The following is a 27,570-nucleotide window of genomic DNA, read 5'->3' as shown; positions in this document are numbered from 1 at the left end:
ATGCCGAACCCGTCAGATCATGCATTATAATCAAATCGAACCAGCCTGCTTTGACGAACATGCACCCCTCGCAGTGAGCACACTCGTGACTATCACAGCGCACCCCTCGTCCAGAGTCTCGCCCAGATCCCCGCTCCCTCTCACACGCTTCCGCACCTGTCCGCACTGAACACCACGCACCAATCCCCTCGAGAGAAAACAAGTCGTCCAAGCATCCCAATTTTCCCACCCAGCGCCTACGCCGCCGCAGCAACCCCGAACAAGGCACTGCACAGCCTGCAGCCACTCCTACACCGATTACACAGACTAGCAACACTAGACCAGCAACACCAGACCAGCAACACTAGACCTACAGGGATATCATCAGCACCAACCCCAAAGCATGGCTACCTCCCTCCCAGCACGCCAAAGCAAAACAACGCCCAGCTCAGCTCACGGCCGACGCATCGAGCGCCGCTGCGTCCGAACCGAAGCCTTCAAAGCACTGGATCTGCGATGACGTTACCGAGACGCAGTATTCGCGACCAACACCGTCACCGAATCGCCAGTGTTGGGTGCAGGAGTCGGGGGGTGCCGGTCCCGGAATGCGGAATCTGGAACCGAGAGACGTGGATAAGCCGGGGCGGGTTAGACGACATTTGATGTCGACGCCAGTGAGGCGTGCTGGGGATGGTAGATGCCCGTGGAGCGTTTTGTGGAGCGCGTCCGGGTATTGGAGCGGTCGTGCGGACTATGTGTCTCTGGGACAGATGTGCGACGGAGGGATTTAGCTATGTATTAGTGAGTATGGGGAGGGCGCTCGCACGGCTGAGATGGCGGGCAGTAGGATGGAGGGCGAGAGGGGGAAGAGTAGAGAGAGCACAGTGTACACGGGTAGTCCATCGAAGCACGCTTTACCAACTCCTCGCTCTCCAATCCGTGTCCAGCCTCAGTGCACCGAGACCCCCATCACATCAACATCACATGGCAATCAACAAGGCAAGACATTGTATGCAATCGTAGCATTACAAACTATTCTGAGCATGTGAGCTCTGAACTATATAAGAAACAGCCGGACTAGCCAAGCCGTGGGAAACCCGCGCCGGGGAAAATGCTGAAAAACGCCTGTTGCAATGCTGTGGAAATGCTCACGCCGTTGATGCTGGATAGCTGGCCGGCAGCCGGGGTATTATCGTTACTCGTCGTCATCCTCGTCCTCCATCATGAAAATTCGTCATCGTTGTTGTCAAACCAATCGCTCCTTCCGCTTAGCCAACGCTCTTGCCGCGGCGGCCCTTGCCGCACTCGCGCTTGCTCAGCGGCTCCTCGGGCATCACCCACCCGCGGACGCGCTTCGCCTCGCGCTTCTCGCCCAGCTGCGGCTTGGGGATCCACGCGTCCTTCTCGAGATGGTTCTGGCGGGTCAGGGCGGCGGGGCCGCCGACCTCCATGCGCCAGGTGCCCATGCCCTCGAACGGGTTCTCCTTGGCGAGCATGTGGAGGTACCACAGGGCGAGGGAGGCGGTGAGCTGGACGTCGCCGGACGCCGAGGGCCCGGAGGTCGAGAGCGAGATCGGCGCCGACAGCTCCAGGTAGCCGAAGATGGGCATGCCGGAGGCGGCGTTGAAGGTGGTGGGGTCGGGGGTCGAGGAGTCGCCGCCCGCGCGCACGCACAGCAGCTCGATCTCGGTCATGATGAAGCCGTAGCGGCAGCCGTGCTCGCGCATGACGCGCTGGAGGTGGGCCAGGCCCTGGAGGTAGAGGACCTGCTTGGGCGCGGACTCGCTGCGCATGCCGGTGTTCCAGTTGTCGTAGCACTTGACGAGACCGACGACGCGGCCGCGAGCGTCGCCGAAGAGGGTCTTCTCGAAGTCGGAGGGGTAGCTGGAGACGAACTGGGGCTGATCGCGGGCACCGGGAACGGGCTTGATGGCGCGCATCTGCATGTGGCTGTTGCCCTGGGCGATCTTGAGGGCAGCATTGACCTTGCTGGCGTAGTGGTTTGTGCAGATGTCGTGCAGAGCCGACTCGTGCTCGGGCTGCATGTTCTGGCGGCTGGGCTGGGGAAGGTAGGACTGGGAGACGGGAACCTCAAGGAGGGGGAGAACGGAGGGGATCTCCTTGATGGCAGCAATGTTGAAGTCCTCCCAGCTGCGGAGGTTGCGCACATCCCACCAGAAGTGGTTGTGGATGCCGCGGGGAGCGGCTGTGACGCGACGGACCAGAGCGGGAGAGGGGTTGGCGCCGCTGAGGTACTCGAGCAGAGAGGATGTAGCAACGGGCTGGTAGGCATCGAAGCTAGGCTGCTCTGTGAAGGTAGGGTACTGGACAGCAGGGGCAGGCTCGAAGTCCAGAAGAGGGAAGTCGAGGGCCTGGGCAGTGTAGCTAGGGGCCTGCTGCAGCGACGAGTACTCGACAGGGGATGTGGTGAAGGTCTGCTGAGGCGCGCTGGGGGCGGGCGCGTAGCTGGGGATGTTGCGGTAGGTGGGGAACCCGTAGCGGCTGATGGTGGACTCATCGATGCTGTTGGCAGAGGTGGCCCTCACGTGACGAGCAGCGTTGACAGAGCTGGAGCGCGAGTGGGTGGGGGCGTACGACGACGCTCGGCGGCCCTCGGATGGCGTGAATGTGATGGGGGAGTTGAGCATGGACAGCCCGTTGAAGTCGCAGGAGCCGTTGGACACGGGCGAGATCATGTTGTTGTGGGTGTAGGGGCTCGACTCACGGTACGGCTGGGAAACCGGGCGTGAGTAGGGGCTGTAGCCATAGCTGACATTCGAGACAGAAGACGTCGTCCTGCGATGTCTGATGGGTCCGGCTGTGGGTTCGGCGATCTGATCCTGAGTGCGGACCTTGGGGAGGAGGGTAGGTCCAAGCTGGCGAACGGGCGATCGGGGAGGTGTAGGGGCCACGTTCGGTGCTGGGGACGACTCTTGCGAGTAGTATGTGACATCTGATCCGACACTACCGGGAATGTAGTTGTACGAGGAAACAGGCGGTGTTGTGTGGCGGCTGTACATGTTGACGGTGATAGCTTCCAGAGCTACTGAATGTGGATAGAAAGTGACGATTATCGAGCACGATTAAGGGAGAACCAGCTCCAGAATGTCTAGGACAGAAAGAAAGAGGAGGGGAAGATGTCTCGAACCGGTGGGCAGTGCTCGCAAATCCTGATGATGTTCGATGTGATGGATGTGGTTGTGCGGCGGAGCACCGTGTACTTATTGCTTTCGCAAATGGAGCTCTACGAACCAGTGCATACGGCGCTCTCGAGCATAGCATCTGAAACATGATCCACCGGCCCCGGGATCCTGGCCTGAGATCTCGGCAGGCGGTCTGGCGGCAGTCTTGCGCAGAAGGTTCTACAGCATGGAGCCTTGCAAGGCCAACATGAAACATGGCTTTCGAACTGGGCGAGCATGTCAAGCGAACGGCTTAGTGCGATTCCTGCTGTGCTGTTCACTGCATGCGGTTTAGTTGCGAGCGGTTTTCAGCGGTGAACTGACTCTGAGTGGATGACAGCGGTGTGGTTGCGGTAAGGGCTCGACGAGAGCGGTAAGCGGCACAGCGACGCGCTTGCAGAGCGGTTGGCAACATGAAACCGGGTTGCTCGGCGGGCCGCTGTAGAACACTGACTGCGCTCTACACTCGACTACGCTGAGCTTGGCGGCAACGCACCGCAGGCGCGTACTCTGTGCACTGTGTGCTGCTCGCTGTGCGCGCTGCCGTCCAACCTCGGTCGCAGTGTCGCGCAATCTCGCAGACACCGCTCATCTGTCACCTTCCGCATGCATAGTTCAACGACCAGGGAGGCTGCAAACTCAGCAAGGCTGGGCCCGCTGGCGGCAGTCTGGCACGGGCAGCGGTGACGGCGCAAATCGACCGTCAAGTGTTGTCGCTGTAGCGCCCTGCGGGGTGGCCTGTGCGGTACGTGGGGCGGGTGCAGTCGGTGAAGAGTCATCACGGTGCGGGGATTCGATTGGACCACGACACTCGAGCGTTTCGTTTCAACCTCGACGTGCATGTCTCCCGCAGAACTTCCGCACACCGACATGCGGCATTATGCACGCGATCGGTGACTCACGGTGGGCGACAGCAATGTGTTCGCGACTATAACACGACCAAGACGGCGCTGCTGCACGTCGCGTGAACGCGTTGTTGTTGTTTGCTGTCAAGTGCCGTCAAGGCATTGGTCTGGGTCTGCGGGCCCGCCCACCTGTGCGCTGTCACTTGTCGTGCGGAACGACATTTTCCGGCCTTGCGTTGCACTGCCGGCGTCGTCTGTCGTTCGTGCTGCGAGCGTCGACAGCGGCCATTCATTCGCTCTGCGCAGCCATTCACGCGCCGTGCTGTCAGACGCAGCAGAATGAACTCACGGGGAAATGCATCTGTCAATGCGGTAGAGCCTCACTAGGCGCCGTCGCTCCCAATCGGGAGTTTCTAAGCAGCATTCTGATTGGCCGCCCCAGCCTCGACAATACGGTCCATGAGCTGGCGATAGTGGCCACGCGACCGCACAACGCACTCAAGAGGCTGGCATTTCCACCCCACAGCCCCAGATAAACACATCTACAGCTCCACACCTCGGCTCGGCCTCCAAGCCCTCGCACGACGAAGCCAGGCAGAATCGCAGCACCACGTCGTCGACGGCGCCCGCCGTGAGCGCGCAAACCCTCCTAAGCGCCAGTGCCCCAAAATACCCAAAGCGGGCGCTTCGCTCTCAAACCGGAAGCCGCAAAGTCCGTTAATTGCTTGGTTTCGGAAATTAGCTGCAAAACCTGGCTGAGGCTCTGTCCACACAGTCAAAGGTTCAGCCCACGTCGTGGACATGGTCCAGCGCATGCTTTATTGCACTCGATGCGCCGCTCAGCCTCAACGCCACGCCACGCCGTCAGCAGGGCGGCTACGGGGAAACAAACGGCGCTGCTGATTGCGCGAGCACCGTGAGTTTGTGCGATGCTTGACCTTGGGAGTCGAGGCGTGAGATGGGTCAAGGGTGCGCGGAGCCGCTGCTCAGCCTCAGTTACGCGCTCGGAAGACGGAAGGTTTTACAAGAGTTGGGACAAGAAAGGGGTGAGTGAGACATGCGGAAAGTATCGAGCGATGACGCGGAGATGTCGCGGTCTGCGTCACGCTTGAAGTAATCATGTGCAGTGTGTTGGGAGAAGCGGGCGCCCCGTCCTCGCCTCATGTTGGATGCCTCTCGACAGTCACAACGAGAGAGTTAGACAGGTACGGTAGGTATTGAGTAAGACCCAGCCCCAGCCAGCAGCGACATGCGTCGAGACATCACAGTGAGTCGCAATACCGCACCACCGCTGAGTCTCTCCTGTTCGCTTGACACGCTGCGTGGAACATGCACACCCTCCTTCACGCTGAAGTGTGCATCTCAACAACTCCTGCGCCTATAATCCGCCAACAGGTAACCCAGCAAATCGCACTCACAAGGAGGCAGTACCAGTGGTATACGAGGGCCGCGCAAGCATCGAGAACACCTAAATGACTAGAAAAAGCGCACAAACACGCCACACGCGAGCATCTCTCCCCGCTCCACCGAGTCCTGTCTAAAGAAGCTCCCAGTCGCTTCTCCAGAGCTGGCAAAAACGCCGTAGAATCCCCGTAGCACGAGCATCTCGCAGGGCACATCCCACTCTCTACCCTACGCGCCTCTTAACTGCCAGTATTACAGCCCCCCCTCTTTTCTGCTATAGAAACAAAGTCGTGCGAGCGCACAATCCGCCTACATGACTAGCCCTTGATCTATGTGCTACTGCCTAGCCCCAGTAAACTGTAGTATAACTAACGCAGTAGATATTAACCTATCGATAATAGATGTTAATATAGGTAGCACGTACTAGCGCAGTGAGTACTATAGAAGAGCACCCTAGCGCCTAGCGCTCCCTATAATCTATAGTAGCACGTCTGCCTATAGATATAGGTACTACAGCACGTAAAGTCAATTCTAGTTTAGTCTGTTTCTGTTTCTAGCCCTGTCCCTGTCCCCGGTCCTGGTCCTGGTCCTCGTACCTCGTACCTCGTACCTCGCAGCCAGTCGCGCGGACACATAGCGCGCATAGCCAGCGCCGACGGAGCCTGAGCCTGAACCTGGGACTGTGACCGACTGACTGTAGCACACCACGCCACACCACACCACTTCACGCCACGCTCTTGCGGCATAAGGATTGCTTACAGCACAACAACACCTGGCAGAAACGCCCCCAGGCGCTGCTCGACATCTCTGCGTGTCTACGTATCTCCGCACAACCAACCGTGTCTCCGTCCGTATAATCAGCCGTGGTCTCCGTATACACCCCACAACCCCTGCACCTAGAATTCTGCACCTAGATTACTACATTACACGGTGTGGCCTACGGACCACGGACTATGGACTACAGACTGCGGCGCTGGATAACACACATACATACTTCCCCCCCCCCCCCCCCTCTCTCTCTCTCCCGCCCTGTTTGCCTTTTGCTAGATCTACAGACAGCACCGCGCGCGAGGTTCTAAGTTGGACGGGTTTGCGTTAGGCAGTAGCTGGCGCTGGCTGGCGGGGGACAGCGGGGGACAGCAGAGAAAGCAGGGGAAGGATGGGTGGGGTGTGGAATCGAGATGAGCGGTTGGGAGAGGAGTTAAGGACAGAGAGAGAGAGCGCGAGAGGGCGCGAGAGAGCACGAGAGAGAGGGGAGAGAGAGGAGTACGAGGTTCTTGTGTGGAAGGTAGGGTGTATCAGACTACACTACGCCACCTATCACCCATCAACAATACCCCAGCACGCTGTCCTCCCCTTTCCCTTTCCCTTTCCCTTTGCCCCCACGCCTCACACTCCACGCCTCGCACCTCCCACCCCCCTCAGCAACCTCAACAATCGCAGCAACCGCAGCAACCGCAGCAACCTCAGCACCCAAACCCCCAACACCACCAAATCATCAGGATATAAACCCCAGTTACCTAACAACGGCAGACACACCCCCGACCCAGATCTCGTACTCGCGGGCGCCTGGCTCGCAGGCACCCCCATCCGCCTCCGCAGGCGCCTGGCTCGCAAGCATCGCCAAGCACAGGATCCAGCCGCTGCGCGCCCTCCAGCTCCAGCGCCGTGCCGCCGGTGAGCGAGCCGGTGGATGGACTGGGCTGAGTTGAGCAGGGGCAGGCGGTGTCAGCGAGTCCATATCCGCGTCGCTATTCGCGTATCATTCCTTGTGCGTGTGCGCGTGCACGTTCGCATCCATGATCGTGTTTGCATACGTAGCCATGCTGCTCGCCATAGCTGTAGCCGTAGCCGTAGCTGTAGCCGTGGCCGTAGTCGCGGCCGCAGTCGCGAACAGATACTCCCCACGTCCCCCCAAAGCACAGCAGCAGGGACGGGGAGTCGCGTGTCTACTGCATCTGCACGCCGCAGTCTGTACGCCAGCGTATCCAGTGCATCAGGAAGCCGGCGCGGCGTAGTAGCAAAGCGCAGTAGGAAAGTGTAGTAGCAGCGCGTGCAGGAACGCGTCGTAGCGCTGTATTAAGGCATTATATACATCGGGGATATACACCAGAGCACCCCATCTACCCAAGCCTACTGTCCGCGGTCCCGCGGTGGTCGCCGTCCGAGTCGAACCGCGGATCCAGCTTATTCCCTGTATTCGTGCTGTGCGACCCGTAGTTCGTCGACGCCGTGTGTGTAGTGTTCAGGCGCTCGCGCTCGGCAGCTGCTGCGACACCTGACCCTACACCTGCACTGTGATTGCGGTGGTACCCGTGGTCGATTTCGTCAGCGCCTTTGGAGGCGATGGCGGTGTTTTTCTCGACGCCTGCGCGGTCGCCGCCCGCTTGGTCGACGGCGGCGTTGAAGTTGCCGCGGATCGCTTCACCTGTGCCCTTTGGTGTGTTAGTGTGGATGTATGCGAAGGGGGAGGGAGGGGGGTTACGTGGACGAGGCCGACGCCTTTCTTGACGGCGTCGGCGAGGCCGGTGGATGAGTGTCCGCCAGACATTGTGATTGTTTGTGTTTGTTTGTGCGAGTGGGTGGGTGGTGAGCTGGTGGATAATAAACGCCGACTTCAGGGTGTAGGTTTAATGTCGATATTAGGTGTAAAGGTCTGGTTATATTTCTATATGCCAGGGAACAAACAATAGATACGCCCTCCTGACCTCTGACGACAGCAGCACGCAGGTTTCATCAGTGCTTGCCATGATTTGTGCTGATCGACTGTGTTCTGGAAGGAGCATGCAGTCGAGTGATGTCATCTGGACTCCACGAGCATTGCGAGGTCCACTCCACGCTAACCGCATTCGGCGATTTCTTTCCTTGTCTTCCGATACGTGGGGGCTGGTAAACTTCGATACCGTAGGCATGCGAGACTCAGCTGAGTGATGTGCTGGGGGTTTGCCAGCTGGCTTCGTGATTGCCAAATCTCCCACACGTGACAACGGTCAATCTCACGAAGCTGAACGGCAGTGGTGGAGGAAATGTTGAGAAAAGGTTGAGGAAATGCTTGGTATTGGTATATAATCAGGACCCCTTGGATCCGGTCGTGTCGCTCATTGAATCATCAACCTCGCCGACCGCCAACTCCTCATGCAGTCAATCAAAAACGCCTCGACAAAGCTGTTACAGATACATAATCTACAACTTGCCGGCGGCGTGGAAGTCGTCGAGCGCAACAGCGATGCGCTTGGACATGGTCTTCTCGCCCTCGCGGACCCAGACACGGGGGTCGTAGTACTTCTTGTTGGGCTTGTCGTCGCCGTCGGGGTTACCGACCTGGGACTGGAGGTAGCCAGACTTGTTCTGGACGTAGTCGCGGATACCGGCGAGGTAGGCGTACTGCATGTCGGTGTCGAGGTTGACCTTGACGACGCCGTAGGAGATGGCCTCGCGGAAGTCCTCGACGCTGGAGCCGGAGCCGCCGTGGAAGACGAGGAACACGGGCTTCTCCTCCTTGGCGCCGACGGCCTCCTTGACGTGGGCCTGGTGCTTCTTGAGCAGACCGGGCTGGAGCTTGACGTTGCCGGGCTTGTAGACGCCGTGGACGTTGCCGAAGCCGGCAGCAATGGAGAAGTAGGGGGAGACGGAGGACAGCTCCTTGTAGATGTGCAGGATGTCCTCGGGCTGGGTGTAGAGGGAGTTGTTGTCAACGTCCTCGTTGTTGACACCGTCCTCCTCACCACCGGTGATACCAATCTCCATCTCGAGCCACTGCTTCATGGGGGCAGCGCGCTGGAGGTACTTCTTGGTGGTCTGGACGTTCCACTCGACCTCCTCCTCGGACAGATCGATCATGTGGGAGGAGAAGAGGGGCTCGTTGTGCTCCTTGAAGTAGGCCTCGTCGGCGTCGAGCATGCCGTCCAACCATGGCAGAAGCTTCTTCGCGCAGTGGTCGGTGTGGAGGACAACGGGAATGCCGTAGGCGGGGGCAATAGCACGGATGTAGTGTGCGGCCGCGACAGCTCCAGCGATGGAGGCAGCCTGGTCCTTGTTGTCGACGCCCTTACCGGCGAAGTAGGCAGCACCACCTGGACAGTCAGCGTTGAAATGCAGTGGGCACAATGGTCTTACCCTGCGAGGTCTGGAGGATGATGGGCGACTTGGCGTCGCGGGCAGCCTCGAGAGACGCAACGACGGTGGAGGAGGAGGTCACCTGAGCGGGTTAGAACGGCTCAAACGCTCGACAGCAAGCACGTACGTTGATGGCGGGGATGGCATAGCCCTCGTCCTTGGCGTGCTGGAAGAGCGCGAGGACATCGTCGCCGACGATGACACCGGCCTTGCGGGAGAGAACCTGTTGAGCGTGTTAGCTGGTTGCGTGACATTTGGCGTGGACGAACTCACGGATTGAGCGGAAACCATTGTGAATGTGATGTGGGAGTCTGAGTACAGGATCAGTCAATTGGGATCTGGCGTGCTTTATGAAGACAAGCTGAGACTTGTTGAGCAGAGTAGTCAGGGCGAGAGAGAAACTCTGCGCATGATCTCATCGTGGTGGGGTCTGTTTGACCCCGCCCCGTTTTATCTTGTTGACGCAGCAAGCTCAGCTGCGCAACCAGCCAACCGCAGGCGGCAATTGCACCGCACGCGGGCACTACAGCACGCCGCCGTTCGTCGAGCCAAGTACGTACCTGTGCGTATCAATTGGGGGTTTTTCGTGAGTACAGCGCGTGGGAGGCACGGGGCTTTAAGACGGCGGGCGTAGGGCTGACGCTCACGGCCGCGCTTCGTCGCGGGGCCGCTTGCTCGGCAGAGTGGACTGCACCGCCGCAGCGAGTGCGTCTGTCCGAGTCTCGCCGTAGAACGTGCCAGAACACGCGCAGAGCCGAGTGTCGTGCTACACAGGACATACACACATCACAGCGGCGGCCACGTCCACCAATCACGCAGGGTCGCACTGGGTGGCTGACAGGTCCCATTCTTCCGAAACCAAGCCCAAACAGTGTCTATATGTCTTGTACAGGTGTATCTTTACAGCGAGCGGAAAAACCGTGGCGGGTGTCTCCTTGGAAAACCCCGTGTCGCGACGGACGCCCCGCGTCAGGGCTCTAGACAAACCCCGCGACGGACGGCTCACGCGTCCATGTCCTTTGCCTTGACGCGCACGTTCCTCACCAAGGGCGCCTCCGCGCCGGGCACTTGTATCTCGACCCTGAACACGCCCAGCTCCTTGACGCGCTGCGCGTCGGCATCCTCTGAGCCCGTGACGAAGCGGACGTCGGCCTCGTTGAGGATCACACGCGCGGCCTCGTCGTTGTGCGCCAGCCCTGCCTTGAGGGTGGCCACGACGTCGGCGGTGGTCACGGAGCCGTAGATGGCGTTGGGGTTGGCCTTGGGCTTGGAGCCCATGGCGGCGGCGGTCAGGACGGCGGCGGCGCCTGTTGCGACAGGCCGCGGCCCGGCGTCGACGCCCTGCTCGATGCGCTGGCGGGTGAAGTCGATGGAGGCGGGGATGAAGGTGTCGATGAGCTCCATGGAGCGCTCGGGCTGGGCTGGTCAGCAGCTGTGCGTGGGGTTCGCCGGGCAGACGCACGCTGAGCATCTCAATCTCAATGGGCCGCACGTAGGGCCGCCGCGGGGCCAGGTCCAGCTCGGCGTCGTTGGCCTCCTCCAGGGCCACCTCGACGCCGAAGGTCGGGTCCCGCTGCATGTCCACGTCCTGGGCCTTCAGCGCCTTCAGCTGCAGAAACGGCACGTAGTCGGCGACGCGGGCGGGGAACCAGCGGTTGCGCATCGTGGCGCGATTGAGCGGGACGAGCGAGCCTGCCTGCGTTAGCCGCCATTGCTCTTGTTGCGCTGTGCTGCGCGGCTGTGCTGCTGTGCGTACCAGCCCGTCCGTACCGCGGCACGTCCTTGAGTAGCCGCACGATGATCAGGCGCTCGGCGTCTTTGGCCGCCTTCGAGATGCTGCGCGTCTGGTGCGCTGCGTCCAGCGAGAGGCGCGCGACGCGGCGGATGCATGACGAGCACTGCGGCAGCAGCGCGGACCGGCTGAGCGAGGCCATGGCGGGCGGTGTGGGAGGGCTGCCAAAAAGCGCGGCTCAAAAGTGAAGTTGAACTTCGCGCTGGCGATCCTGTCGGGCGGACTGCGGGCTGCGGAGCTGCTGGCTGCTTGGCACTTCACCGCGATGCCTCTGACTGCCGCATGACGGGCAGCCGGCAGTCTGCTACCATGGAGGACACGCCCGCCTGCAACACTCGCCAGCCCTGCCCCCGCTCGCCCTGCATCCGTCGCACGCGCCCAACGCGCCCTCTGCCCGCCGGCCACCGCTGGGCCCCCGTCTGCTGCTGCACCCGCGGCCAATCCCTGCCCGCGGCGCACCGCAATGCCTGAGCGGGCGTCACAAATCGCAACCTACGCGGCCGGCGCCTCGCTCGCCGCCATCACGCTCGTCTACGTCTTCGGGCCCACCTTCTTCCTCGACGACGAGGCCACCAGCAGCAGCACCAAGAAAAAGGGCGTCGTCGGGCTCAGCAATGCCGCCAACGACTGCTTCATCAACTCGGTGCTGCAGGCCCTCGCCGGCCTGCCCGACCTGCGCATCTACCTGATCCGCGAGACCCACCGCCGCAAGCTGGACGCCCCGGAGGTGTACTTGGTTGATCCGGCGCAGCCGAGTGCCGACGCCGCGCCCGCCCGCCCGGGGAAGCTCGAGGGTCTGCAGAAGGGGCTGCTGACGTACGGCCTCAAGGAGATGCTCGACCGCCTGAACGAGCGCCCCATCTACAAGAAGACCATCTCGCCGCAGTCCTTCATCCGCGCCCTCGAGCACGCCTTTGGCACGCGCATCAGCCGCCAGCAGCAGGACGCCCAGGAGTTCCTGCAGATCGTCACCGAGCGCCTGTGCGACGAGTACCACGCGGGGACCAAGGCCAGGCGACACGCATTCCTCCACGGCATCACCTTGGAGAGCGGGGAGGGCGCACCGGCGCGGCACGATCTTGAGGAGCAGCCGAACGAGGCACCGCACAGCCACAACGATGACGAGCATGCCCCCCTGTCCGACGAAGAGGGCTTCCCGTTCGAGGGCAGGATCGAGTCCCAGATCGAGTGTCTGACGTGCCACTTCAAGCCGAAGCCCTCGTCCTCGGCGTTTGTGACCTTGACCCTCAGCGTGCCGCAAGCCTCGTCGGCCACCCTCAATGCCTGCTTCGACGGCATGCTGAAGGTCGAGCACATTGACGACTTCAGATGCGAGTGGTGTCGACTCGACCACGCCGTGAAGAGCAAAGAGAAGGCCCTTGAGACTGCCACAGACCCTGACATCAAAGCGCGGTTGACGTCTGACATCGCCAAGATCAAGCAGGCCCTCGAGGACGACCCTGAAAACCCACCCGAGGACGTCGAGTTTCCAGACTCGAAACTGGTGCCAAAACGCCGCATAGCGCGTCACATGTATATATCGCTATTTCCCAAGGTCCTTGCTATCCACCTTTCGCGATCCATGTTCGCCGTTGGATCCGTCTCGACGAAAAATTTGGCCAAGGTCTCGTTCCCGGAGTCGTTGCCGCTTGGCGGTCTGCTGCATCGCAAGAACTACAAGCTGCTCGGCATGGTCACACACAAGGGCAGCCACAACAGCGGACACTACGAGTCGTTCCGCCGTCAGGTGCAGCCCATACCCTTCTCCACCCCTGCTTCGTTCGGCCTCGAAGGCGCATACAGTCGCCAAGCGAGCCCGCTGCCATCTGCTGCCGCTTCAGCGATGCAGAGCCCCCGGCTGTCCTACACACACTTGGACGGCGCCAGCGACCCTGCATCGCCCATTCCCTCGCACCTGACACTGGACTCGCCATCCCTACAGTCGCTGTCATCGAATTCGTCGCAGAGTACAGCCGGCCCGCGCGGACCAGCACCGACATCTGCGCCCCGGACTGACAGCGACTCACTCCACCCATCGCCCGCATCCGGGGAGTCAAAGCTATCGCGAACACAGAGTCTGCGATCGATGAAAGACAAGGCATCAGAGAAGGCGCAGTCAATGGTCGAGAACAGCCCCCTCAAGCGCAAGTCCAGGCGCACAGTCAACCGCTGGTGGCGCATCAGTGATGACAAGATCAAGGAGAGCAAGACGAGCGAGGTGCTTGGCATGCAGAAGGAGGTGTATCTGCTCTTCTACGAGCTCGACCGGTGACGGCATACCGAGAGGTCATTTCTTACTGCATATAACGGCGGCTTTCATACATGCATTTCCCCATCTAGACTTAGACTAGATCACTTTCGCTCTCATCCAGCGGCGCTGTAGTTGGTACGATAAGGCTAAGGCGCTATTAATCATCATTGATCTCATTGGTCAATGCCACATGTATACAACCTCCACATGTACACCTCGAGCCTTGTGAGCAGACGCCATAGGCGATCGTTGACTGACGGCTGTAACCTCGAGCTGCAATACGACTCTGGCTTACGACACTTCAGCTCACCACACTGGCACGCGTATTGGATGTGCAGACCTCAACCCCGCACTCACTTGACATCCAGACTTGATCTATATATCCTACCTAACTTGCTCCCGTAGCACCGTAACCGCCAGAGACCTCACCTCCCTCCACCAGAGTCATCACGGCCCCGACACCCAGAGCAACACGCATCCCGCACCAATCCCATGGCGCCCTACCTCGGAACCCCCCCAGACCCCGCCCCCACCGGCCACGAAGCCTTCCTCCACGCCCCCGCCTTCCAGACCTTCACCCACCCCCCGCGCCTCCTCATCATCGGCGCCGGCAGCCGCGGCACCGCCTACGCCACCGCCGCCGTGCAGCACACCAACGCCACCATCGGCGGCGTATGCGAGCCCATCTCCTCCAAGCGCGCCGCCTTCAGCGCGAAATTCCTCCAGGAGTCTGCGCCGGGCCAGTGTTTCCCCGACTGGCAGACCTGGGTCGCGTACGAAGAAGAGCGCCGAAGCAACGCGGCGCAGGGCCTCCCGACCCCGCCCGGCGTCGACGCCGTCTTTGTGTGCGTGCTCGACGAGCAGCACGAGGCTGTCGTGTGCGGCATTGCGCACCTCGGGCTGCACGTGTGCTGCGAAAAGCCGCTCAGCACGCGGCTGGAGAGCTGTGTGCGTATGTATCGCGCGCTGCGGGACGCGGGGGAGAGGATCAGGGGGGAGGGCGGGACGGAGCCGGTGTTTGGGATTTGCCATGTGCTGCGGTACTCGCCGCATAACATGCTCCTCAGGCATTTGGTCAGGGAGAAGGGGGTTGTGGGCGAGGTGTTGAGTGTGGAGCATACCGAGCCGGTGGGGCACTGGCATTTCAGCCATAGCTATGTCCGGTGCGTGTTGATTTCCTGAAGACGTGGCTTGACACATATTCGATGGCGGGGGACCTCTATGGCCGCCTCACGAGCCTGTTCGCAGTCCACCGCCATCGCATATCCGCTCACAGCCACCTCCCCCCATCCAACCCCCAACTAACCCCCCCAGCGGCAACTGGCGCAAAACCTCCACCTCCGCGCCCTCGCTCCTCACCAAATCCTGCCACGACATCGACTTCCTCCTGTGGCTCCTCTGCACACCCCTCTCGCCCACCGCGCCCCCCCACCTCCCCTCCACCATCTCCTCCACCGGCTCGCTAAAACACTTCCGCCGCGCGCGCAAACCGCGCGCCGCGGGAACCGCCACGAATTGCTTGAGCTGCGCCCACGAGCCCGACTGCGCATACAGCGCGAAGCGCATCTACGTCGCCCGGCACCTGGCGCAAGGCGTCACCGACTGGCCCGTCAACGTCGTGGTGCCGGACATCGAGGACGTGTATGCGGCGCAGGGCCCCGCGGCCGCAGAGAAGAAGCTGCTGGGTGCGCTGGCAGAGGACTGGGATGCAGCGACGCCTGTGGGCGTGCGGGAGGGGCGGAATTGGTTTGGGCGGTGTGTGTGGGAGGCGGACAACGACGTGGTGGACGACCAGTTTGTGACGCTGAGCTGGGACGAGGATACGCTTGCTGCGCCCTCTTCGGCAGAAACCACCACAGCGACGGCCTCCGCCGCGCCCGAAGACCGCGGCCCCAAAACCGCACTCCTCCACATGATCGCCCACACCCACGCCCAATGCGTCCGCCGCGGCCGCATCTACGGCACCGCCGCCGAACTCTCCTACGACTCCACAACCATCACCATCCACGACTTCGCCTCCGGCACCACCACCACGCACACACCTTACACGACCCCCGGCGGCCACGGCGCGCGCGGCGGCCACGGCGGCGGGGACGCCGGGCTGGTAGTGCAGTTTCTGGGCGCCGTGGACGCGGTGCGAGGGGGTATGGGGGCAAGGCGCGCGGAGAGGGAGTGGTTGGGGTGTGATGCGTTGGAGGTGTTGAGGAGTCATGCGGTGGTGTTTGCGGCGGAGGAGGCGAGGGCGGGGGGGAGGGTTGTGGAGTGGGGGCCGTGGTGGGCGGAGAAGGTGGGGGATTTGTAGGGGGGGTGGTGCGAGGGGGTGGTATACGGTACGGTTCTGCGGGTGCGGGTGCGGGTGCGCGAGGACATGCACGTCGGCGGCCGTGACGAGCCAGCGGGAAGAGGGCGGGCTGCGAGAAGCCTGCACACCGTTGGTACCGCATATGTTACGCTACATGCCCACGCAGTGCTGCCGTCGTTGCTCCCGAACCGCGCATCCGAAGACTCGTGGCGGTGTTGGTTGATATACGCAAACCTCCCCTACGCTCGCACACCACACCACCACAGCCACAGGCCCAGCTCCCCACGCACCCTGCCCGCTAGTCCGCTCCAAGAATCATGTCCCCACGTAAGTTACACGAGAGAACTTGATCCCGCCGTCTGCGTACACCAGCAGCTGCACGCCAGCAGTCCAGGACACGCTCCAGGCGCATCCAAACCAAGCTCCCGTACACTTCCAGCACCGTACTACAACCCGGCACAACCCAGTCCAGCCGCACCACCGCGCGGTATCCCGCCGACACGAAGCCGCGCAGCCTCGCTCCGCACCCGACCACGCCTCGCCTCCTGCACCCCCAGCGACGCCCGAACGCCCGAACGCCCGCCGCGGCCGTGAAGTGCGCATCGGAATCCGGCAAGCATAGTCTCGTTTTCAGAACTGGACCGTCGCCGTCCCCAGACACACCCGATAACCTCACAGCCTCAGAGTACACGTACGGTGCGGTGCGTCCAGACCCCGCCGCCGGGCGTAGGCGCGCAGTCGCGACCGCAGATGGGCGTTGGTGCGGACCGCGCGTCTGCCGCGCTGAGCAGCGCAGGCGCGGGCACGGGTTCGGGTACGGAGACGGAGATGGAGACGGGGATGGAGACGGAGATGGAGACGGGGATGGAGACGGAGATGGAGACGGGGATGGAGACGGAGATGGAGACGCAGCCCGCCGCACTGCGCGGCGGGTCTCGTAACGAAGCCAGCGGGGGATTGTATGAGAGCGCGTGGAGCCGGGGACGCTGGGGGGTTGCTTGGTTCGCTGTGGTTTGCTGTTTTGTACTGGGTGGGTGCAGTGTGCTGGCTTTGTCGGTGCTGGCCGGGCTGAGGTGGGCGTTGGATTGGTTGTTGGGCTGGGATGGAGGTGGTCATGCTTTGGGACTGGTGGTGATGGTGTTCGTACGTGTACGGGTCTGGTGTTGCTGGTTTTTGATTGCTGGTTTGGTCTGTGGTTGCTGGTCTGTAGTTACTGATCTGTATCGGTGCTTGTAAGAATGTGCAGACCCTCCCAACCATGGAACAGAGATGTACCTACAGGCAGCAAAGGCCTCTAACTAGCTACAGGAGTCTACTTAGACGTCCCGCAGGGCAACAACGTGGGATTTGACTAATAATAGGATCGTTTGTTAATTGCTACTATGGCACGTAGCTACGCCGTGTAATCTGTTCCATGGTTGTAAGGGTCTACCCAAATCGCCAACGATTATACTTGCTCGTTGCAAGTCACCTATCTGCTTCGATCTGCAGCATCCAAGTGCAGGCAATGTTCCACCTCGGCTTCCGGAAAGTCGATTGGACAAGACAGCTTTGAATCGTGGTGTCGGGTCCATTCCAAGGTGGCGATGCTGGACCAATTCCATTGTTACCTTCCTATAGAGCGCATGCGTGATGGAGCACCTTCCGTCGCAGCGTGCCAAAATCGCGGATCGGAGCGTTGCAACAGACTAAGTTGAATTTGGCTGTTGCTGTCACGTACAAGGTAAAGCCGGCATTGACGTAGCAAGACAAACTGCTTAATTTAGTTCTGTTCACTTCGCTTGCCAGATTTTGCACTGCCATCTTTCAAATCTCCGGGTTGACACAGCGTTTTACACGGCATCGTGCACGCGGGCCCACTGCGTGCTGTCGTGCCGCTAGCGTCGGCGCGTGTGTAGTCCATTACCTTATGTCCGCATTGGGTACGAAGGTGCGAGCCTCGACCCCACTAGTCCTCAGATATCGGGAACTCCGAATGGTATCCCTCGACTCGGTTCCACGTGACTACCTGTACAAGCAATGCAGAGCATATGTATTTCCGCATTGGGTCCGGAGTGCGAGACTCGGCCCCACTAGTCCTCAGGTATCAGAAACTCCAAATGATATACGATTTACAGACAACGCTCATAGTACGAAGAATTGCTTCCCTGGCAATCCAAAAGCAAAAAGTTGGATAAAGCAGCCCCCTCGAGTTGGTTCCACATGACTATATAAGCAATCCAGAGCATATCCGATGAATTGCACGTCCAAATCTAGCATCCACCCCAGCAATTGTGGTCTTGAGCATCTGTATAATAATAAAGGGCTTCCTCATGGGAAAATGTAGCGTATAGCTGATACTCTAGGTCTAGCCTCCAACACAAGGAAGAAATCGATTAGTCTGGCCGTGAATAAGGCCGTTGAAGGCATGGTCTAGAAGAGGTCTACGGACGCCTCTGTAGGCCAAGGTAAAAGCGTCTGTCCCAAAGCCTCTGCAAAGCAGAAACGAGTTGGAGTTCGTGAGACTGTGATAGTGAGGTCACCAGGCACACAATGTGTAGAACAAGTTCTAAATGCAGCCTCACGCTGAGACGCCAGGAAGATCCCATCCTCATCTGAACATAAGGGTACAAACAGCGGCGTTTATGTAGTCATTGCCGATGCATTGGTACTGAGATTGACGATATTCACGGATAGCCAACCCGTGTCTGTCGGAGCCTCGGGCTCGTTGCTGGGCCTCTGCTTTCCTGATTCCGTTTCGAACACGAGCCCAACCCGCTCCATCCACGGCATATTTGCAATAGAAACTGTTCAAGATACTACCTCAACAACACAAGCCATTTATTTTTAGCGAACGGGGTGCAAAATAATGTAACTTACTGGTGGAGGTACCAGGATGTCGTGTTTGTGGGTAAGTCGCTTAGGCCCCCAGCTCCCTACACGTCCATTTGCAGGTATCCATTGCTAGCTAAATCCCAAATGGTGGTGTGTATACGAACAAGCGAATGGAATTGCATCCCAACATCACTGTTTTGTTCATGGCCCGTGCAACTGCCCGATGAACAACCGCTCACGCCACGGAATATGTGGACGTGCAGGTACGACGCTGAGCCTGTAATGTCAATTGCGTCTGTAGCATAGTGAGTCTCAACATTGTCTGCAAGTTGGCTCTCCGCCAGTACACGGTCGTCGCATTTGATAATTTTAGGTAGAAGACTTTTATGGAACCAACTACAGAGTCAACTACAACGTGCATAGACAATCAGTCTGCATATATCTGTTATGTAACAACGCACTTGCGTTGGACCACTTTTCGGTGGCGTGGAGATCTATATCACTCTGGTTGATACGGCTGGCGTGTTGGTTACGCTGCTCTGTTGGTAGTACCCAGAAGAGAATAGAGGTCACTGAGCCAAGACATGAAGCACCACCATGACATCTGTGCGTACTTTGTTCATGCAGTCCCTCGATAGCAGAGCTTCAAGGCATCCCGCGCTTAAAGCTCTACAGGAAGGTGGACATGTGCGGGCAGAAATACGGGTTGCCACTGTCGTCGCTAACAGCCAGTCATGTGTCAACAGAGGTTGATCTCCGCTGAAGAAGGAAAAGGCGGAGAAATGTGTAGTTCGCTTCGTGTATGTGCCAGCTCGCTTTCGTTCTGTACCAGCCGGGACGGAGACGAGTTGGCTCCCGTCCCGGTCCGTTCACGTCCCGCCTCGTTTATGTCCCGCCTTATGTGTATCGGATCAAACATTCCGAGGCCATTGGCTCTGTCAGTGGCGTGTGGAGATACGCTATACGATCTGATAACCTGATTGCAGGACTCTGTACGGCCTCCCACTGTACTGTATCTAGAATCGCTTTACCAAGGGCTTCGAGATATAAAAGGTATGTGTTGCGCTGCCTGAATCACAGCACAGCTCTTCACACAGCTTTCAACACAGTTCTTACTGAGACAATCTCCATCCTTGCGAAAATGAAGTTCTCACTTGCACTTCTTAGCCTAGTTGCTACCAAAGCACTTTGCTCTCCTACTGCGCAGTCAGCCGACCTTGCTGCCATCGAGAACTCCGATGTCCACCCGGCTGAACTTGGAATTTACAGCCCCCTATACGACCCCACTCAGGACGAGGCGAACCTTACGAGCTCTGCTGGCCAGGGAGAACTCCTCACTGAGGTTGCGAAGATTGCTGCTCGGGGCACCTGCAGCTCTGGAGGCCGTGGAGGGGGAACCGACTACGATTACGGATGCGACAAGGGCTGGTGCTGGAGGAATTGCGGTGGTCCCTTTTACGATGTTTTCGACAAGGGCAAGTCGTGGTGCTGGCTGAAGTATGAGAGTGGAAATGGAGGCTGGACTCCCTGCGGAAGGTGGCAGGATTGCGAGTGGTCTTACAACAACAAGCAGGCGTACTGTGCAAAGGGCGACTGCCCGTCATGTGGCTGTGGTTGCTAGTGTTGGAATCCGCGGATGAGGTGGGCATTGGGTACCAGACAAGATATTGAGACGATTGAATAAACCTAAGCCTCACCAATACCTCTCCACGTTCTCCAGTTGCTGCTTCTCTCTCAAATGTTCCATCAACATCCTACCCAGTTCTGCATTATCGACCCTAAGCTCTGGATAAGGCGCTGTTTTTTGGCAGCATTGACCTCCGACCGATAGTTATAAGGCAGTCAAGCTAAGGAGATCGTGTTTTGGGATCTCATGGTCTGTGCCACAGTCGATGTGAAGAAGAGAAAAGACTTGGGACTGTGGGCTTGAATTAGGATTTGGTTCTCTTTCATAGAAAGCTGATAGCATCCGATTTGCTAGTTCGAATTCTAATCTAGACTTTTCGGGTCCTCTGGCTTGTTTCGAGGCCTTCTCAACGCGGCATCAACTTAACGTGGAGAGTACTGGGGGCTGATTAGGTACGCATATTCACAGTATCTTTCGCGGGATCGAAGTTGCCAATACCATCATTTCTGATGGTAACCACCGACCCTTCTGGTGGTGTCTGGCGCTGGATTGAGATGATTGAAGGCGTGTGCCGAAGGGATCACAAACGTCAACTTGGTACTTGTTGTGGGCCAATGAGGGTGCAAAATTTCAGCCTTCTGTGGTATGTCGGTGCTACGAACTCTTGTTACGCTCCTCTTCAACTTGACGCAAGATGGCGTTAATAGCTTCCTCCTCTCGATTGCGAATTCCGAGAAATTTCAGCACACCGTACCAATCATACTTCACGCCCAATGCTTCGGCAATCTGTCTGGTGTTAGAGTTTAAAGATTCCAGTTGATCTTCGAACATGTTCCCCTCATCACACCATTGTTCATGCGCCAGGTCCAACATTTCTTCGAACAGCTCATTAAGAGATTTACAATAATCGACCACTACGGAAGACTGCCCAAGCGCTATGCCAAGCAAGGCGTAGACTTTGTCGTGAGGAACTGTGGCCTCGGATTGGGAGAACCATCTCACGAGATCAGGTAGAGACTCACGTTCCTGCCTAGACTGTATCCGCAGTAACAATGTTTGGCAGTTGCAGGCCATAATATAGATTCTGAAAGATTTGATATGCCAAAGAGTCTGGGCGACATGGTCTAGAAGCTCCAGCTTTACAGTATGCGCGCCTGAGTGAATACAGACCGCTTCAGCCAGAAGAAGCTCTTGAACAATCCAGATCCGAGTCCAATAGCGATGATTTAACAGGGCTTCTACAGCCTTAAACAAGCGTTTGCTGATGGGTGGGATATCTTTGCTCCACTGATCTACATCTGTCATCTGTAGTTTTGCCAGAAATCCCATCGCCATATCAGTATTGGTGCCCTTGACATTTTCACCGAGCCAAATAGACACAGACTCCGCTCCGCTGTAGATCTGTCGCATCAACGGGACCTGGTGGTTCCTTTCTAGTACGTTGGACTGGTTGATGCAAATCGCGTCGATCCAGAAGGGTCCCAGCTCGCGGCGAGAGTGCATACGGTGTAGGAACCACCATAGATTACGACTGATCGGCACTCTGATATCGTTGAGCTCAATTTCGTGCTTCACCGATGCATAGTCCCACATGTAGGAAAGCGCGACGTATGGCGGACAGTCGGGGCCTATGGGGTATGAGCGTATCCGGCATCTGATCATATCTGGGTCGCTGGTAGGGAGCAGTTCGATGAGGCGGATGCTTTCGCTACATAGGTCTAGTGGTGCCAGTCGGTACGGGTTTGTTTTCTCAGGAGATGCAATTTGCCCCATATCCAGGTCGCTGATAACAGCTCCCTGAGCCGGAGGAGTGTCCATGAGCGTCGTGAACGACGCGTTACTGGTAAAACCACCAGGTTGCTGGGGCTGACGCGCAACAAGTCGGTTTGTGTCGCCTTCTGTATCGTACAAAAACTTGCCTCACATATGGAGGTCTGGAGTGAAGTTCTGAGGCACTGCGTAGAACATAGAATGGATTTGGATGTAGTTGAACAAGCTGTGTCGCGTTTGCCTACGTTGGAATTACTCCTGAGGCTGAGGTTGAGGCTGAGTAGCGTGACTGCACCTTTGATCATGTGACATCAGCCAATGGCCTCTTGTGACCAAATCAACATGTACGACTTCTCGTTTGAAGAATATAAATATCTCGAAGTTAGTCATTTCTAGTCGCGTGTTTGCTAGTGTTGGTGTGAAGGAGTGAGATCGGGCGCGGTGCGGATGACCACACATCGTATCACGTGAGCGCCACTTTTGTGCAACGTCCTGTTCGTTGTGTCGACTTTACAGGCAGTGTAAGCAATTCATGATCGATTGGCTCAGAGGTAATCGTGAACGTGTGTGCGAGCATACTGTGATCAATCTCACATCACTTACTCGATTAGTGCCCTAGTACAAAGAAGATCGAACGCCATGTCCCACAAACTTGTTGCAGGGAGCATGTCGCTACGTCCGAGTCAACTCGTGGTTGTGTTCTTTTCCATCCGAGGCCGAGACCAACCACTAGCTCTGCGTATTCGTTTGAAGTCGAGACCTTCCTCAGGTACGCTTGACCACGGACAATGCTGCCCGACCCTAGAGAACTTCTAAAGGGTCGTCACTCCACTGCAGCAATGGTCCTCACAGCGAAATCTTAGGCTTTGAAGCCACCAATGGCACGCCAGAATGGTGTGATCGGGCCTCGAACCGCCCTCCCAGATTGTATACTCGAACATAATCTGATCGTGCAGCCGTATCGAGGCACTTCTACAATCGGAGGTCGACTGTACCGCCCCCTGAGTTTCGCCGACGGGTAACCGTCGAACATGCACGAGTGACTAGGGGCAGTGCAGTAACAGCTGTTCATTGGCGTCGCTTGTGAATCCTCCATGCAAGGAGGTGAAGCGAGCGAATAGTAGATAGCTTTCTGCCATCCCGAATTTTGCCTAATCGACTACCTGTCGGCAATGGTAGGGTGCAGTAGCCCAGACTCGACTTTCGATTGGTAAGGGTTGTGTGTTGAAGGACGACTAGCCGTTCTGTTTAGGCATTGATGTCCGGCGACGATTGGATCGTGATTGAGAAGGCCGGTATGCATCACGTTTGTGCAGACCTGTGACATTTGTCAATTCTACTCAGAAATACGCCTTGTTGATTTAGGACAAGTTTCGCCGCGGGCGATACGGGGGAAGGTACATCGAGATCATAATCTCTCGCTTTGCTCTTCCTCCAACAATCGAATAGGCATTACCTTTGTTACAACGGTTCGTGGGTCAATCCGGGAGAACAGATAGCTGCTAGCCTGCAGCCCAACGCTTGCGACGGACCGAACCGCGACCTGGGGACTCAGAACGCGGAGACGGGCAATACAACAGAGTCGCTAAGCACCGAAAACTCCACCTCCGGCCTCCGCATCACCCGTCCATCCGGGGAAAAACCTTCAAGTGTCTCGTGACGTCAGCCACGATCGGCCGCAGCATCTCACTTCTCGTGGGACGAGCGCCGCATTGAGTGCGACCTGCATGCCCGCACCCCTGTCGTAAGATCATCCACGATACCGCGGCACGCGTGTGAACGTGTACTGTCCGCAGTGGATGACGCTAGCTTGTGACTACGTCTCGCACATGATGTGTCCGAGCTGAAAATTCTCCCCCGTGTCGTAAACGGCAAGGAAAACCTCGTTGTCACCCTGTGTTTCGCTGCGACGGGGTGCGCGGTGGATGCCCGAAGGTGTGTAGTTGGAAGTAGCTCATTCGTGGACAGAGTGCGCATCCCGGCTAGCGCTGCGCAACGCGCGCTTGGGGGCTCATGTGACTTGGACTTCACCCCGGTCTTCACGAGAGCGTGTGCTGTTATGTATGGGCGACGTCCGCGTGTGTGGTGATGGGGTTACTAGTCCACCATGGCAACTCGATTGCATCCGATGTTCTTAGACCCAACCACTTGCCTCATTCATGCTTCTTTGCAATGAACCTTGTAGATTGTTTGTTTGTTTAGACAGTTCTCCATTTTCGCATAGTTGTCTGTTCGTACTTTAGATAACTCCATACTTCAAGATTTCGCATTCAACGTACATCATTCGATTCTCAAACAAGACCCTACTTTCACCCCATCACGCACTACTTTAGTACGAATTAGCACACGATGTTGCTCTCGCAGCAGCCTCGGGGCTGCATAGGCCCGAACCCAGCACTTCGTCCACAACCAACAAATCAATACCAGTCCACGAAGCTGTTCAATTCGCTATTGTCACCTCCTGCCGTAACCGCCTGTATCGAAGTTCGTTTCACGTCGGTTTCTAAAACGGGATATTGGCCCACAGATCCCTTTGACATGGGACTCCCTCCACAACCATCGCCTGAGCTGCAAACTTCCCAACGCACAAATACAGAACTACGGACTGATTTGAGACGCGGCTCCGAACGATGGAAAGACGACGAGCTCGAGATACTATCAATAACTCGAGAAAAGAGCTCGGAATCACAATCGACACAACAACAAAAAAAGAGCCCCAACGATGATATAGATGTATTCGAAGTTCAAGAGCATCCAGAACTGACGCCACCAAACTCGCGCCAGCTTGAGGGAGCCAAAACCGCAAACAAGCTCGGCTCACTTGACCTTTCACTCGCAAACGGTCCACTCGCAGATATACAGCCATCACCGGACCTCCCAGCCACGCACTCCACCGACACACAAGCGGTGAGCATCAACAAAAGACGCCTCCATTCGCCGACCCCTTCACCGCAGCGCGACCCTCGCAGTTACTTCGGGTCACGGGAAACGCATCTGCCGTGGGTGACAAAGCTGAGCCCAAACCGCTTCTCCATGGCCGTCTCGCCCGACATGCTATCGCCGGACGCCCCACCCCCAAAAAGTATCTGGGACGCAGACGACGATGAATTCGACCGCTGGCCGACCGCCGCACAGGCGCGCGAGGAACTCGACACGATGCGGCGAAACGCGACGACGAAACGCAGCACCTTCGTTGGCCCCGCAACGCAGGCCCGCAGCGTCGCAGACCAGCTCGACGAGGCGGTGAGGACGCCGATGGGCGACGTGACGCGCACGGCGAGCGAGCAGGAGCAGACGATTCGTGAGCTCGAGGATATGGACTGTGGGAACGTCGGAGGTCAGGACCTGCACGATGACATCATCGTGCCGTTTCGCTCGCACGACTACCCTGTCCTCCCCGCCCACGCGCCGGCAAGACACATGCACGTGCTTGATGCTAAGGCGTATACAAGCTGCACGGATGCTGTTGCTAAAGCTGCCAGGCCGAGACTGTGCGACGCCGTGGCCACGGTGCTGGCGTACACGAGCCCTGAGTGCCTCGCAGATTTTCTGAACCCGGAGGTGGAGGTATTCGAGTGGCGGCGGCTGATCAACTGTGTTATGATCCGGCGGGAGGGTAATCAAGTCGTCGTCGGTAACTACTACAACTTTGGGACAACGTACCAGTGGGGCTACCTCGTTCGAGCGACCATTGACGAGAAAGGAGCGTGGACGGAGACGTGGGCTTCGGTGTCGCAGGGCACGACTGCGGTTGGGAAAGAGCGTGTCCTGTTCGAGCAGTTCCTGGCCGATGGCTCAGACTGGGGTGTCGAGCCGGATGACCAGGGGTTCGCGTTGTATGTGGGCCGACAGCTGTCGCATTTTCTGCTCAGCTACGAGGTCTGGAACTACTACAAGTGGTGGCGGTATAGGGTTGAATGGGAGGCTAATGGAAAGGTGACAGATGCGCGCGAAAAGAATCGGTATCCAGCGGGGTTGATATTCGACTGAGCTGGATGCTACTAGACGTCGATTGGACTGTCTTTCAAACGATTGTCTCGGTTAGATGTTGGAGACTCGGCGTCCTTAGAAGAGGTCATCACCTAGACGCATGGTCAGTTGACTAAAATTTTGATGAGAGGAAGTACCGCAAAAGGCTCACTCGAGAGTTTGAATATGATACCCACATTTTCTAGTATTGTATCTTTGTATTGTTCAAGCGTTCGTACCCTGTTATCTCAATGACCTTCTTCGTTCTCGACTTCGGCAATGACAAAGCTTGTGCAGTAGCCGGCTGCAATCTTTGTGATCTTGCCAGGTATGTCGATCTCATTCCAGAAACCACTGATCATATCGTGTTTCATTTCGTGACGCAGATTTGTAAAATCACCGCAGTTGCCGTGCTTAGCCCAGCCCCAGGAGATAAGCTTGCCTTCCCTGGTGACAGCCAGAATATGGTCGGTCCCGACTGCAATCCTCTCGACAAGCGGCAAGTTCGGAGGCAAGAGCTTCCACTGATTTTCTTTGCCCCATGCTGCTAACCGCCCATCGTCGAACAGAACAAAGATGGCATGCCATGTTGCACCTATATCTTCGTACCCTTTTATGTCGGCTGGCATGCCGGAGATGATGTTGAACTTATCTTTCCCCAAGACTATGTGCTCGCCGGTGTTTGGGTCGCCGACGAGGTAGGTGAAATCTTTGCCACAAACGACTCGGATAGGTTTGAATGATAGTCCCTCAATCAATGTAGGCGCATTGACCTTTTCGTGCGATTGAACTCCAAGCTGTCCGAGCCGAGCTTTGCCCCAACCGTACACCTCGCCAGACGCCATGACGACGACGCAGTGCCACACACCAGCGGCGAAGTCGATGGGTTGTCCATTGAGACAAATCTCAATCCTGGGCAAGGTGTCGATACTGGTAGACTCTACAGTTTCACAACCTAGTTCGCCCCATCGACCCTGTCCTTGGGTGAAGATGGAGCTACAGTGTTCTCCGTTGGTTGAGATGAAGGCGGACGTCGTGCTTGTCGCGGTACATAGATGGCTGGAGCTTTGCAGCTTCTTAAATTCATTGATCTGTGATGGTGCATCAGATGTGGCGCTAAGCTGAGCCACTCTGTTGTCGCCCACGCCAATGACAGAGCCGTCATCAAGAAGAAAGAGAGTGTGGTTGTCGCCGCTTCTGACAGACTTGATGTCTTTGAAGAATGACTGATTCGGCAGACGTGTAGGCTTGTCCACGATGTCTGCAGCAGCAATCCCCTCGCCCAGCTGACCTTCGCCGTTACTGCCAAAGACCCAGAGCTGGTGTGCCATCTTGTTTTGTGTGCAATTCAGTTGACAGTAAACGACAGAGCAGACATACACCTCATGTGGGAAATAGATACGTTGTGCAGAAGTGCCGTATCATCGCAGAAAACTGTAGATCTGCGACAAGGCTCGAGATGGTGTTGCAGCTGTCATGTCTCCACCGGACGAGGTCGCGCTAGGCGATGCGTACCACG

The 27,570-nt window shown here is 57.8% G+C and overlaps 11 protein-coding genes across 11 annotated transcripts; 5 read left to right on the top strand and 6 right to left on the bottom strand.

The window, feature by feature from the left end:
- Nucleotides 1-986: 986 nt before the first annotated feature.
- Nucleotides 987-3,189, bottom strand: C7974DRAFT_401521 (uncharacterized protein). Its single transcript, XM_046142613.1, has one exon. It carries the CDS (start codon nucleotides 2,997-2,999, stop codon nucleotides 1,248-1,250), a length of 1,752 nt encoding a protein of 583 aa, XP_045993081.1. The 5' UTR covers nucleotides 3,000-3,189; the 3' UTR covers nucleotides 987-1,247.
- A 4,123-nt stretch (nucleotides 3,190-7,312) lies between these two features.
- On the bottom strand, nucleotides 7,313-8,059 carry C7974DRAFT_41662 (uncharacterized protein). The gene is made up of 2 exons (XM_046144002.1): nucleotides 7,896-8,059; nucleotides 7,313-7,845 (listed from the first exon to the last, which is right to left on the bottom strand). Exons 1-2 carry the CDS (start codon nucleotides 7,959-7,961, stop codon nucleotides 7,534-7,536), a joined length of 378 nt encoding a protein of 125 aa, XP_045993080.1. The 5' UTR covers nucleotides 7,962-8,059; the 3' UTR covers nucleotides 7,313-7,533.
- Nucleotides 8,060-8,593: 534 nt separating this feature from the next.
- Nucleotides 8,594-9,817, bottom strand: C7974DRAFT_416427 (uncharacterized protein; the record flags this gene model as incomplete). Its single annotated transcript, XM_046143980.1, has 4 exons — nucleotides 8,594-9,483; nucleotides 9,527-9,608; nucleotides 9,654-9,749; nucleotides 9,800-9,817. 4 exons carry the CDS (start codon nucleotides 9,815-9,817, stop codon nucleotides 8,594-8,596), a joined length of 1,086 nt encoding a protein of 361 aa, XP_045993079.1.
- A 506-nt stretch (nucleotides 9,818-10,323) lies between these two features.
- On the bottom strand, nucleotides 10,324-11,514 carry C7974DRAFT_401513 (uncharacterized protein). Its single transcript, XM_046142612.1, has 3 exons — nucleotides 11,283-11,514; nucleotides 10,989-11,218; nucleotides 10,324-10,942 (listed from the first exon to the last, which is right to left on the bottom strand). Exons 1-3 carry the CDS (start codon nucleotides 11,458-11,460, stop codon nucleotides 10,529-10,531), a joined length of 822 nt encoding a protein of 273 aa, XP_045993078.1. The 5' UTR covers nucleotides 11,461-11,514; the 3' UTR covers nucleotides 10,324-10,528.
- Nucleotides 11,515-11,601: 87 nt separating this feature from the next.
- C7974DRAFT_41600 (uncharacterized protein) lies at nucleotides 11,602-13,826 on the top strand. Its single transcript, XM_046143943.1, has one exon. The coding sequence runs from the start codon at nucleotides 11,782-11,784 to the stop codon at nucleotides 13,588-13,590; it is 1,809 nt and encodes a 602-aa protein (XP_045993077.1). The 5' UTR covers nucleotides 11,602-11,781; the 3' UTR covers nucleotides 13,591-13,826.
- A 235-nt stretch (nucleotides 13,827-14,061) lies between these two features.
- C7974DRAFT_319310 (streptomycin biosynthesis protein StrI) lies at nucleotides 14,062-15,871 on the top strand (the record flags this gene model as incomplete). The annotated part of the gene is made up of 2 exons (XM_046138707.1): nucleotides 14,062-14,732; nucleotides 14,884-15,871. 2 exons carry the CDS (start codon nucleotides 14,062-14,064, stop codon nucleotides 15,869-15,871), a joined length of 1,659 nt encoding a protein of 552 aa, XP_045993076.1.
- An 828-nt stretch (nucleotides 15,872-16,699) lies between these two features.
- C7974DRAFT_401506 (uncharacterized protein) lies at nucleotides 16,700-17,691 on the top strand (the record flags this gene model as incomplete). The annotated part of the gene is made up of 2 exons (XM_046142611.1): nucleotides 16,700-17,091; nucleotides 17,153-17,691. 2 exons carry the CDS (start codon nucleotides 16,700-16,702, stop codon nucleotides 17,220-17,222), a joined length of 462 nt encoding a protein of 153 aa, XP_045993075.1. The 3' UTR covers nucleotides 17,223-17,691.
- Nucleotides 17,692-19,777: 2,086 nt separating this feature from the next.
- C7974DRAFT_401505 (victoriocin) lies at nucleotides 19,778-20,381 on the top strand. Its single transcript, XM_046142610.1, has one exon. The coding sequence runs from the start codon at nucleotides 19,827-19,829 to the stop codon at nucleotides 20,304-20,306; it is 480 nt and encodes a 159-aa protein (XP_045993074.1). The 5' UTR covers nucleotides 19,778-19,826; the 3' UTR covers nucleotides 20,307-20,381.
- A 534-nt stretch (nucleotides 20,382-20,915) lies between these two features.
- On the bottom strand, nucleotides 20,916-22,452 carry C7974DRAFT_41568 (heterokaryon incompatibility protein-domain-containing protein). The gene is made up of 2 exons (XM_046143918.1): nucleotides 22,378-22,452; nucleotides 20,916-22,323 (listed from the first exon to the last, which is right to left on the bottom strand). The coding sequence occupies exon 2, from the start codon at nucleotides 22,128-22,130 to the stop codon at nucleotides 20,967-20,969; it is 1,164 nt and encodes a 387-aa protein (XP_045993073.1). The 5' UTR covers nucleotides 22,131-22,323; nucleotides 22,378-22,452; the 3' UTR covers nucleotides 20,916-20,966.
- Nucleotides 22,453-24,180: 1,728 nt separating this feature from the next.
- On the top strand, nucleotides 24,181-26,269 carry C7974DRAFT_401496 (uncharacterized protein). Its single transcript, XM_046142609.1, has 2 exons — nucleotides 24,181-26,164; nucleotides 26,249-26,269. Exon 1 carries the CDS (start codon nucleotides 24,432-24,434, stop codon nucleotides 26,070-26,072), a length of 1,641 nt encoding a protein of 546 aa, XP_045993072.1. The 5' UTR covers nucleotides 24,181-24,431; the 3' UTR covers nucleotides 26,073-26,164; nucleotides 26,249-26,269.
- On the bottom strand, nucleotides 26,252-27,514 carry C7974DRAFT_401495 (regulator of chromosome condensation 1/beta-lactamase-inhibitor protein II). The gene has a single exon (XM_046142608.1). The coding sequence runs from the start codon at nucleotides 27,380-27,382 to the stop codon at nucleotides 26,300-26,302; it is 1,083 nt and encodes a 360-aa protein (XP_045993071.1). The 5' UTR covers nucleotides 27,383-27,514; the 3' UTR covers nucleotides 26,252-26,299.
- Between the last annotated feature and the right edge of the window lie 56 nt (nucleotides 27,515-27,570).

This window comes from Boeremia exigua (assembly GCF_020726555.1).
Source record: "Boeremia exigua strain MPI-SDFR-AT-0100 chromosome Unknown C7974scaffold_11, whole genome shotgun sequence".
NCBI lineage: Eukaryota > Fungi > Ascomycota > Dothideomycetes > Pleosporales > Didymellaceae > Boeremia > Boeremia exigua.
This window is presented reverse-complemented; position numbering and strand designations above follow the sequence as displayed.

Excerpts from the sequence above, each read along its gene's own strand:
- C7974DRAFT_401513 (XM_046142612.1), bottom strand. The coding sequence starts at position 11,460 with ATGGCCTCGCTCAGCCGGTCCGCGCTGCTGCCGCAGTGCTCGTCATGC. Across the intron at positions 11,219-11,282 it reads GCCGCGGTACGGACGGGCTG|GCTCGCTCGTCCCGCTCAAT; the intron begins GTACGCACAGCA and ends TAACGCAGGCAG. Across the intron at positions 10,943-10,988 it reads TTGAGATTGAGATGCTCAGC|CCCGAGCGCTCCATGGAGCT; the intron begins GTGCGTCTGCCC and ends TGACCAGCCCAG.
- C7974DRAFT_41568 (XM_046143918.1), bottom strand. The coding sequence starts at position 22,130 with ATGGACACTCCTCCGGCTCAGGGAGCTGTTATCAGCGACCTGGATATG.
- C7974DRAFT_41662 (XM_046144002.1), bottom strand. The coding sequence starts at position 7,961 with ATGTCTGGCGGACACTCATCCACCGGCCTCGCCGACGCCGTCAAGAAA. Across the intron at positions 7,846-7,895 it reads AAGGCGTCGGCCTCGTCCAC|GGCACAGGTGAAGCGATCCG; the intron begins GTAACCCCCCTC and ends AACACACCAAAG.
- C7974DRAFT_401521 (XM_046142613.1), bottom strand. The coding sequence starts at position 2,999 with ATGTACAGCCGCCACACAACACCGCCTGTTTCCTCGTACAACTACATT.
- C7974DRAFT_401505 (XM_046142610.1), top strand. The coding sequence starts at position 19,827 with ATGAAGTTCTCACTTGCACTTCTTAGCCTAGTTGCTACCAAAGCACTT.
- C7974DRAFT_41600 (XM_046143943.1), top strand. The coding sequence starts at position 11,782 with ATGCCTGAGCGGGCGTCACAAATCGCAACCTACGCGGCCGGCGCCTCG.
- C7974DRAFT_401496 (XM_046142609.1), top strand. The coding sequence starts at position 24,432 with ATGTTGCTCTCGCAGCAGCCTCGGGGCTGCATAGGCCCGAACCCAGCA.
- C7974DRAFT_401495 (XM_046142608.1), bottom strand. The coding sequence starts at position 27,382 with ATGGCACACCAGCTCTGGGTCTTTGGCAGTAACGGCGAAGGTCAGCTG.